At 39.6% G+C, this 11,252-nt stretch overlaps 1 protein-coding gene across 1 annotated transcript in view; it reads left to right on the forward strand.

The window, feature by feature from the left end:
* The window catches only part of MTR (5-methyltetrahydrofolate-homocysteine methyltransferase), a 50,234-nt gene extending 39,283 nt beyond the window's left edge, over positions 1-10,951 (forward strand). The window contains exons 26-33 of the mRNA XM_054162287.1: positions 575-673; positions 1,724-1,799; positions 3,994-4,149; positions 4,846-5,042; positions 7,397-7,597; positions 9,154-9,346; positions 10,404-10,516; positions 10,640-10,951. Of these exons, the coding sequence (XP_054018262.1) occupies positions 575-673; positions 1,724-1,799; positions 3,994-4,149; positions 4,846-5,042; positions 7,397-7,597; positions 9,154-9,346; positions 10,404-10,516; positions 10,640-10,726 (1,122 nt within the window). The 3' untranslated portion in view covers positions 10,727-10,951. The remainder of the gene's footprint in view (positions 1-574; positions 674-1,723; positions 1,800-3,993; positions 4,150-4,845; positions 5,043-7,396; positions 7,598-9,153; positions 9,347-10,403; positions 10,517-10,639) is intronic.
* The last annotated feature ends 301 nt before the right edge of the window (positions 10,952-11,252 follow it).

Genomic DNA, 11,252 nt, shown 5'->3' on the forward strand with positions numbered 1-11,252 from the left:
ACTGGAGACCTTCATATAAATATCCATTTCTCTACTAAGGGTGACATAATTTACTCTGAGTCCTTGGCTGTAGTTATGAGATGTTTTATAGTGAAGAGTGATAGCATTAGATTTGAACTACTAGTCTCTCCATTTTGGATGTGTTTCTGAGGTTAGTGATATGGTAACATTAGTACTATGAAATGTGTATGGAATTTTCTGGGGTGGATACTCAGACAAATGGGTAGTCGTAGCTGGAAAATACCTTCTGGGAAGAAACAGGCCAAGCTATGTGTTGTTTCTATGACTATTAAATCTCTAGTCTTGCAGTAGTCTCCTTTCAGGTCTTTACAAAGCTAGGGCTGGCTCTGGTAATACTATCTGTGTAGTAGGGGAGTGCTTTCAGTGACAGTCATGTTCTAAAATATAATATTTTTAATCTAGTTTGCAGACTAGTGATAAAGCTTAGTATGATATGGTCAAGTATGATGGGAAGGCAGTCTGAAAAGAAAGATATCTTAGTCTGAAGTTCATACTCCACCCTTGCTATAATATATTACAGTACATACTTAGTGCATTTTTTCCTTTTTTTCAGTGCTCCCAGCTCTTAGATGAAAGTGTAAAGGATGATTTCTTTGAAGAAGTACTAGAAGAATATGAAGAGATTAGAAAAGAGCACTATGAGTCTCTCAAGGTACAAATGTAATTGATGTAGCAACTGCGACTTTCCTTGTTTGAAGTGATTGGTACTTGCCTCTTTACTAACTCTTGACTCCATATGAAGTCCTTCAGGTATATTTGTTCTGATTTAAAACATGCAGTAGTACTGATGAAAAACTTCCAGAAGTGTTTATGAATGCAACCCCCCCCAACTTACAGGACACCAGTGCTCTACTGGAAGGGGGGCACTATGCTGGAGTAATTAAAATGGCACTGTTTGGTTTTTTGCTGGCACTAAACCGTAGTCTATTTTGCACCACCATGCTTTCCTGATGTGTTTGTATTATTTAGGTTATGGATCTGAGCAGTCTCAGAGCTGAGGTTGCCATTTTAGGAAAGTGAAGAGAAGGGCACAACGAAATACTGTCCAAATTAACAGTAAGAAGCAGATAACATCTGACTCCTCTGAGGCCATCCTTGTAAATAAACACAGAAACAAGCTGAAAGTTGTCTGGCTGGTTTCTGGTCTCTTGATGAGGAAAGATAAAGCTTGAGGAATCCTGCTGAGGGCATTTAGCTTGGCCAAGTATAAGAATGTCTTTGCACAAGTAACCAGTGATTTCAGCCACTTCCTTTAAGCAGAGGTCATTGGTGAATTCATGGGCCTTAGAGAAGTTGCTATAAATTTCATGTGCCTTTCAGAAGAGCCAGTCATTTGCCCAGAGACATGCTGAAGCCACTGCTGATGATGTCACTGCATTTCGAAGCTTTTTTGCAGGCAGTAGGAGAATATCTTGCTGTACGGGTATTTTCATGTGTTTTGAAGTTATACAGGAACTTCTGATGTAGTTCAGAGGAGCTAGAAGTCGTCTTGGCCAGTTTCATTAGAAGCATAGAGGCAAAAAGAGCATATGAGTGTGATGTAATCTTACTTTACAGTTGTGAAGTGGGAGTTGTTGGAACTGAAATTACCTATTGTCAGATTTGTCCTGAAGACTGTTTTCAGTAAGGCTCTGCCACCAAATCAACAGATTGTGTTTTGAAGATGGCTGGCTTTGTGAAATTAACCCTTATGTCCATACAGGAACGAAGATACTTGTCTCTACATCAAGCTAGAAGAAAAGGTTTCCATAATGACTGGGTATCAGGACATAAACCAGGTCAGTTTAAATATTATTGTTGTTACTATGCCTTTCCATTTTGTATTTATTTTAGACATAGTTTAATTAGATTATGCTTTATTAAAATTCAGGATATAGTACTGTAACAACTTGAGCAAATTGGTGACTGCCTGAGCAGAGAATTTTTTTGGCATAAATTTGAGAATCCTGTTTTTACTTTATATTTTTTGCAGTGTATTCAATGAAAAAAATTATAGTTAATTAAAAAAAGAAAATCTAAACCAGTGAGTTACCTATAACACTGTATCATAGAATCAGTAAGGGTGGAAAAGACCTCAAAGATCATCAAGTTCAACCTGTCACCCAAGACCTCATGACCACTAAACTATGGCACCAAGTGCCACGTCCAATCCCCCTTGAACACCTCCAGGGACGGTGACTCCACCACCTCCCAGGGCAGCACATTCCAACAGCTAAAAATTCTCTCAGTAAAGAATTTTCTCCTCACCTCGAGCCTAAACTTCCCCTGGTGCAGCTTGAGACTGTGTCCTCTTGTTCTGGTGCTGGTTGCCTGGGAGAAGAGACCAAGCCCCTCCTGGCTACAACCTCCCTTCAGGTAGTTGTAGACAGCAATAAGGTCTCCCCTGAGCCTCCTCTTCTCCAGGCTAAACAATCCCAGCTCCCTCAGCCTCTCCTTGTAGGGCTTGTGCTCAAGGCCTCTCCCCAGCCTCGTTGTCCTTCTCTGGATATGTTCAAGTGTCTCAATGTCCTTCTTAAACTGAGAGGTCCAGAACTGGACACAGTACTCAAGGTGTGGCCTAAACGGTGCTGAGTACAGGAGCACAATGACCTCCCTGCTCCTGCTGGCTACACTATTTCTGATGCAGGCCAGGATGCCATTGGCCTTCTTGACCACCTGGGCACACTGCTGGTTCATGTTCAGCTGGCTGTCAATCAGTACCCCTAGGTCCCTCTCTGCCTGGCTGCTGTCCAGCCACTCTAACCCCATCCTGTAGTGCTGCATGGGGTTGTTTTGGCCATAGTGCAGTACCTGGACTTGTTGAATGCTATCGTGTTGGACTCTGCCCATCTGTCCAGCCGGTCACAGTCCCTCTGGAAAGCCCTTCTACCCTCTAACAGATCAACAATGTCAGATAGCTCATTATATTGCAAAGCTTTCTGTACCATATTTAGGGAACACACATTGTGATATGGCATTTTTTTCTTATATTTCTGTTCATACTCTTCCCACATCAGTTTCTGAACCAGTTTTGGTCTCTCTCATTAGAGACTAGAAGTATGAACAGTCTCTTCTCCCAGGCAACCTGTGACAGAACAAGAGGACACAGTCTCAAACTGCACCAGGGGAGGTTTAGGGTGGATATTAGGAAGAAGTTCTTCATGGAAAGAGTGATTGGCCATTGGAATGGCTGCCCAGGGAGGTGGTGGAGTCACCGTCACTGGAGGTGTTTAGGAAGAGACTGGATGGGGTGCTTGGTGCCATGGTTGAGTTGATTAGATGGTGTTGAATGATAGGTTGGACTCGATGATCTCAAAGGTCTTTTCCAACCTGGTTAATTCTATTCTATTCTATTACACAAGAATTGGACCCTGTAGTGATCCCTTTGCTATGTTCTGTCATTTAATTTACAAGACTGAAAAAGCTGCTAAATATTCAGTACCTTATCTTAGTAAAGGTTGTGTTACTAAGTATTGAATAGCACAGACAAGTGCAAAGCTTGTGGCCATCATAACATAGATTCATCCTTGTTGCTTGTGTGTATACATCTGAACACATGTGGTGATGGCAAAAGTTCTTTGGGGATTTGTAAATATTAAATATTTGTAAATATTAAAGCCTATAAGATATTAGGTATTGGTAAGTTGTGTAGGTTTTTGTGGTCTTCTATTTTGTCCAATATTATATCCAATGAATTAAGTTCAGAAGTCCAACAGGTAATAATTGTTGATTTATATGAAATAACAAAAGATCTTAATTTTTCAGGTTTTCTCTTTCAACTTTATATGGCTTTTTTGCCTTTTTTTTAATGTTATCACATTGTAACTGTCGAGTATGGTATGAGTTGCGATATGACAGTAAGAACTCTAAGACAGTTACTTTGGAAGAGGTCATTTACAGTGGTTTGAGCTAGTGAGCATCAGCTGTGCTGCACATGCAATATCAATATTAAATTGTTTTCCTCATGTCAGATTGTACTTCTGATTCCTACAGCTAAACCAAAATTCATTGGCACAAAAGTCTTTGAAGATTATGACCTGGACAGGCTGGTAGAATACATTGACTGGAAGCCTTTCTTTGATGTCTGGCAGCTCAGAGGAAAGTACCCCAACCGGGGTTTCCCTAAGGTTTTTAATGATAAGACTGTAGGTGAGTACTGAAATTGCATGTACTGTGAGTAAATAACCCTAACAGACCTACCATGCTGCATTAAGATTCTGAATAGTTTGAAATACATAGGAATAGTGGAAACCTTGTGTCACTGAAGTAGTTTGTTTAAAGTAACACTTAGTGAACAGGTGTTGGCATGTGAGTCTGAAAAATTAAATGAGTGAAAATGCCCAAGCATTTTATTTAGAATTCACCCACCAAAGACAGGGAGGTATTTTAATGGCAGAAAATGGCAGCAGAGCACTTAATGTATTATCTGTGTCCCTGCTGCGGGAGAAGATGGCCCTGTTTAATTCTGAAACTATTCAGTAGGCCTTGAAAACCTTGCTGAAAATGCAAGGGGTAACACTGAAATCCATGTTTCTGAGTCTGCTGCACTGTGCAATGTAGGTGCACGGACATACTCTCTGTGGCTCATTCTGTACACTTTGCCCCTACTGGAATGGTACTGGCTGAAATGTTGGTGTTTGGGGTGTTTGTTTGTTTTGTTTTTATTTTCAAGATATATGCTACATCTGTATAGGCATAATCACACTGCTATCTCTGTTTGCTGTAGCTGACAGATTGTCACATCAGAAAATTATATGGAAAATGAACCTGTCTTCAGCAATTCTTAAACACACTTAGCCAGTGGTGAAAGCATGCCTTTTCTAAAGGTTTCTCTTTTTTTGATAGGTGAAGAAGCAAAGAGGGTTTATAATGATGCTCAAAATCTACTGAAAACATTGATCAATCAGAAGAAATTACAAGCCAGAGGTGTGGTTGGGTTCTGGCCAGCTCAAAGCGTTCAAGATGATATCCATTTATATGCTCTAGAAGAGGCAGTGGGATCTTCAGAACCAATAGCAAAATTTTATGGCTTGAGGCAGCAGGTACAATAACAGCAGTTGTTAAATAAAGCAAATTTTTTTTCTCCCTGAGTTTCAAGAATGTAACAAAAGTGCCCTATTAAATTCTGTACAGAAAATGGTTGTCATAATCTGTCCGCAGCCATTGTGCTGCCATTTTTTTCAGTAACCACAAGACCTTGTTAGTCGTGACCCAAGTGTTTGTATTGTAGCATTTTTAGTATTTACATTGTAGTAGTGCTACAAAATGCTTTGTACGTTTGCCAGCTTCAGATATGACATGTATTTTCTGTCTACACTTTAGAATATGCTGTAACACCGTGCTGTATAAATTCACCACACAGATCCTGTCTGCTAAATTAGAACCTAATGAACCTTAATTCTCTGATATCCCTGAAATCTGCTTTAGATGAGAAATTCTGCTTGAATGAGTTAAAGGCTGAAAACAACTATCATTAAAATACCTAGAAAATAAAATTCAGTGGAGATACATGTTCTCAACAGTCTTAGTTTTTTTCTTTTAATGAAAAATTCTGCATATGAAGAGGCAGTTTAGAGTTAGTTGGCTGCTAATTCAGAGTTTCAAGATGTCCTGCCTCTCTTTTTTCCCCTACCTTCTGACTTAGTTCACATATTCAGTCATCAAATGTGGGGAAAAAAGCCCCTAACAACAAGGTAACCACTACCTAAATTTCTGGAGTACAGTATTCTGTGAGGACAGAATTGGAGAATTGTACTAAGAAATACATCACTTACTAGTTACACTAAATCCATCCAGGGAACTGGATCTTGATAGTCCATGGTAGATCTGTATATAAACATTTGTCACAAGCATTCAGGCACGGCTGTTCCAAGGCCTTCTTATTTAATTAAACATTTTTATGTCCCATGTATATCAAGTTTACACCAGTGCCTTTTCCTATGGTTCTCCCAGAGAGAATATCTGATTTGATGTTCTTTTTATAATGGTTTTTACTATTGGAAGACTGTTATTTTCCTTAGTCTGCTTATCTTCTATATCCCAAATTTATTCAGCCTTTTCTCAAAGGTTAAGGCCATGAAACTGTGCTATTGTGGGTACTGCTCTTCTGGACTGCTGCATCTCCTTCAATCTGCTGTACATAGTAGTTCAGCAAAGGCATCACCAGAGCCTCTTCCAGTTTCTTTCAGTACACAGCATTCTTGCTGATATTGATACTACTAAGGATGTGACATAAATCTAAAAGTTGGAGTATTTAGTATTTACCTTAACTGTAATCACTACCACAAAAATGAAAATTAACATAGATCTCACTTGTTTGGGAAAAGGATATTTCTTTAGCTTTATGCTCCTTGCTGTGATCTTGTAGGTTACAGAAACTAGGGAAATAGTTGACCATTTGTCTTTGTTTGTGGTGGTAGTGGTATGTTCTTTTATTTGTTTTGTAAACTGGTTGGGAGTGGGTGGAAAGCATTGTTAAAAGAAGTTGTAGAAAAAGAAACTTTGGAGAGAAATCTTTAGCAAAGTAATAGCCGTAAAATAGCTTCTACCTCTGTAAGTTGGGGAGATTTACAAGAGCTGTGCCACTTTTTAAATAGTAGTCATGTTTCCACAATGAATTGGTTGGACTTGGTGATCTCAAGGGTCTTTTCCAACCTGAAGGTTTCTTTGATTCTGTGAATATGCTGATACGATCCCCAGCAGTAAAACTTCTTGCGAGGTGCTGTGGCTAGCATTCAGTCTCCTCTTTCTGTTCCCTTTTTTCCATTTTGGGAGAAGGAGCCAGTGGGCAGGATATTTCCTCTTCCTGTAAACCCACTTGAACTTTGCTTGAGATTCAACTTTTCAGAAGTGATAGATCCATTTTGTGTGTAGCACTCTTTTTTTGTCTGAATTACTGACTGCATACTTTATACGGTAAGAAGCTGGCAGTGTTTTTAACTCTCACAGCCAATGTAAAATGGGAGTTGATGAAGAATTCTGCAATTGGCATAATGGATACAAGCCATCACTTTTCATAAGAAATGTGCAATCTGAGTGCTGGAGATGGAAAGTTCCTCCTCTAGGAGTTGGTACAAGGGTGTTCCTTATTTTCATAATAGTTTGTCTGCAGAATAAGCTGTTAAATCTTGCTGGTTGTAAATAGAAGCAAAGCATCTCTATATGTGTGTTTAGCACAGCATCTCTTCTCTTTGTTTTCTTCTTGGGTGATCCAAACGCCCTCAGAGTAAGAGATGTTTTTCTTCTAATTCAAGTACAAGGTTTGCATGGCTAAACGACTAGCCAGATGTTTGTCTGAAATGCCTTCAGCCTTAAAAATAGTGGTCTTCAGATTAATAGTGCACTAATAGTATATTTTAAAATGTTTTGATTTATTGTGCTGTTTTTACTGCTCTAGGCTGAAAAGGACTCTGCCTGCACAGATCCGTATTACTGCCTCTCTGACTTCATAGCACCATTGGATTCTGGCGTTCGTGACTACTTAGGCCTGTTTGCTGTGGCCTGCTTTGGCGTAGATGAGTTATGCAATCAATTCAGGAAACAGGATGATGAATACAACATCATAATGGTAAAGGCTCTTGGCGATCGACTGGCAGAGGTATGAGGGTTTATCTCCTGTTTCCCTTGCAGATTTTATCACTGTGTAATTAGATTTGCTTGACAAGTTACTGTTGTAAGTTTTAGCTTAAATTTAGGCTGTTGCCTGTAATATATGCTCTTCATTAAATCCGAAAGTGAAATGGTTTCTACTGAAATTGTCTTGAGAGGAGGGTTCTTTTCTGAACCAAAGAGAACTCTCCTGTCATATGTCACATCTGTAAAAGTGTCTCTGAGCTCTTTGTGAGGGTTTTGGTGATTGTTAGAGTTTAGGTTTTAATAGTTTTAAAACAAGTTTGTTTAAAAAGATCTATGTTGTTTTATCTACATGAGAACATGTTTGGACCCAAAAGCACCCCACTGGTTATATTCTTAAATTGCAGATATGCCTTCTGCTTTTAATGGTGACCATAGAGATGTATCCAAGGTCTTCTGACTGAACATGTCTTGTGCTTAGACAAACATGCTCTTAATTCTCTGACTGAAGTGTTTTAGAAAATGCCAACCCTTCCCTCCTACTCCTCTATCCCAGTCAGCCTGCCCCCACACTTACACCCAAGTAACCATGTTAAAACTTAGAGCAACCTCAGGGCAACGTAAGTGGAGTTAGCTCTAGTTGTGTATTTTAAGCTGCAGAGTTTCAGAAATTATTTTAAAATGCTGTCTAAAGATACTGAAGTGGAAACTTCTCTTGATGCCAATTGCTGGCAAAATTGTGTAAGCTGTAAGAGCTATTAAGGAAAGCTGTTGCCCACTTTCAGCTAAAGGAAAAGTCCTCTGCTAGAAAGAGTAGCAGCACTTACTTAACATCTGATACTAGCAATGATACAAGAATGATCTGACCTTCCATAACTAGACCTGATCAAGATACATAGAATACATAGAATAAACCAGGTTGGAAGAGACCTTCAAGATCATCGCGTCCAACCCATCAACCAATCCAACACCACCCAAACAACTAACCCACGGCACCAAGCACCCCATCAAGTCTTCTCCTGAAAACCTCCAGTGATGGCGACTCCACCACCTCCCCAGGCAGCCCATTCCAATGTGCAATCACTCTCTCTGTATAGAACTTTTTCCTAACATCCAGCCTGAACCTCCCCTGGCGCAGCCTGAGACTGTGTCCTCTTGTTCTGGTACTGGCCGCGTGGGAGAAGAGACCAACATCCATCTGTCTACAACCGCCCTTCAGGTAGTTGTAGAGAGTAATAAGGTCACCCCTGAGTCTCTTCAACAGTCATAACCTAATAACTTCAGTGCTACTTCTTTTCTGGTTAGTTGTGCAGATCTTCACCTCTTTCAGTATGTAGGATTTTAAAACAGGACAACCAAGAAACACTTTCTGCCAGTAAGAGAGAAAACTAAGATACTTGAATTAGCAAAAATAATTGTATGTGAACTTTAATGCTATCAAATGTCCCACCTGTAATAAGAACTCACTTTAAAATGGGAATGGGGAGAAAGTCTCTACCAGCAATTGTCTTCATCGAATAGGTGTTGCATCAGTCTGCACAAATTAATAAAATATTTAAAGTCTTTCCTTTCTATTCCAAGGCATTTGCTGAGGAGCTCCATGAAAGGGTTCGAAGGGAATACTGGGCATACTCTAGTTCTGAGCAGCTAGATCTTTCTGACCTGCGCAGGATCAAGTATGAGGGAATTCGCCCTGCTCCTGGATACCCAAGCCAGCCTGACCATACAGAAAAACTCACCATGTGGAAACTTGCAAACATTAAGGAAACAACAGGTACCTCTACCTCCTTTTACTGACGTTCTTAAACTGGTTTTAGGCAGGTGAAAGATTGAAATACCAGCAAATCAGTGAATAGAATAGTACAGAGCTACATAAGAAAACCAAACTGAAGCAATTCTGGGAATCACTGTCTTCACCTTTGCATTGCCTTTTATTTTGCCTCATTCAAAGCAGAATTTGCAAACTACTGCTAGCACTTTTTGTGAGGGAGTTATGTCCCTAATTAGCAGATTGCATGCAAATGGAGTTCTGCTGTACAGAGAAAAATTCTAGCATCCTTATGGTTGCAAGAAGACATTCCAGATATAAATAGGAAAAAAGCCAATTCAGCAGTGTATTTCCTGATCTGCAGAAATTTTGAGATAATAACTCTTAACGGCGTTAATTACATTTTCTTTCCTCTGATTTTTTGCATGCCAGACATTTCACTGCTACTTCCACAATTCTGTGTTTCAGAGCCTTTGGTTGCCCATTTAATTTGCCAAATGTCTAAATTTTTTTTCCTTCCTACTATATTGTTACTCTACAGTAATACTGTGATGGAAGTCACAGTGCCACAGTGCATTAGAGATTGGAAGGGACCTCAAGATCATCAGGTCCAACCCCCCTGCCAAAGCAGGATCACTTAGGGTAGTCTGCACGGGGATGCATCCAGGTGGGTTTTGAAAGTCTCCAGAGGAGGAGACTCCACAGCCTCTCTGGGCAGCCTGTTCCAGTGCTCTGTAACCCTCACTGTAAAGAAGTTTCTCTGCATGTTGAGGTGAAATCTTCTATGTCCAAGCTTGAACATGTTGTTTCTTGTCTTATTGCTGTGCACCACTGAAAAGAGCTTGGACCCCTCCACTTGACACCCACCCTTCAGACATTGCAATTTTTTTAAAGCTATGTGTATTTGTTAAATAGATAACAAGTGGGAAATTATTTTGGTTTCAGTTCATCTGGAAGCTTCTTGGTTTTCAACTTTTGCTTGAAACTGTCCAACAGAAAAAGGTTCTGAATTCATTCTTATTACCAATTCAAAGAATAATAAAATTCTCATTCTCTTTTCCAGGCATTGGTTTAACTGAATCACTAGCCATGGTACCTGCTTCTGCAGTTTCAGGCCTCTACTTCTCCAATCCCAAATCCAAATATTTTTCCGTTGGCAAGATATGTAAAGATCAGGTAACTTAACACTGTTCATTCTGCTAGCTGTTACAGCCTTCAAAAACACCTCGTGAGCAGATGTCTCAGAATTTTTGTATGGGAATTTCCAAATCTTCATCACATTTTGTGGTCCCTTTGCAGGTTGAAGATTATGCACTAAGAAAAAATTCATCTGTGGCAGAGGTTGAGAAATGGCTGGGACCCATTTTGGGATATGATACTGATTAACTGTGACACCTGTGGACAGACATATCTTACAATGGTCTATTCACCAGAAGGAACAAGAAAATTCTTCCCACCATAAACACCCATCCATCCTAATAGCTTCTCTGATTGTTTTTCTTTTTGATCAAGAAACTTCATGTTTCAAACCTGCCCTGTTCACTTGGCTCAGCATCGTGAATGCATTGCAGATCTCAGTCATAGCAGCATACTTTTATTTATTTTTAGTTCTTTCACTATCCCATTAGCTGTGGATATATGTAGAACACAGTATTACTCCTGTTATTTGAATATATTTTAGCAAGTCCGGGTATGGAAATACGATGTGATTTTTCTGTGAAGTCCCAAATGCTTTGTACCAAGTGATCAAGAACAACTGAAGTATAACAGTTTTCCTTTGTAAAAATCTCCCTGCTCCATGCTTAGGCCCTTGTGATTGGGACATACGCTGTTCTCTCAGAAAAATCGTCAGGATCTTAAATTACTTAGTGATTAGGATTGCAGTTAGAAATATCAACATAATATAATGTGC

Source organism: Dryobates pubescens, chromosome 6 (genome assembly GCF_014839835.1).
Source record: "Dryobates pubescens isolate bDryPub1 chromosome 6, bDryPub1.pri, whole genome shotgun sequence".
Classification (NCBI taxonomy): Eukaryota; Metazoa; Chordata; class Aves; order Piciformes; family Picidae; genus Dryobates; species Dryobates pubescens.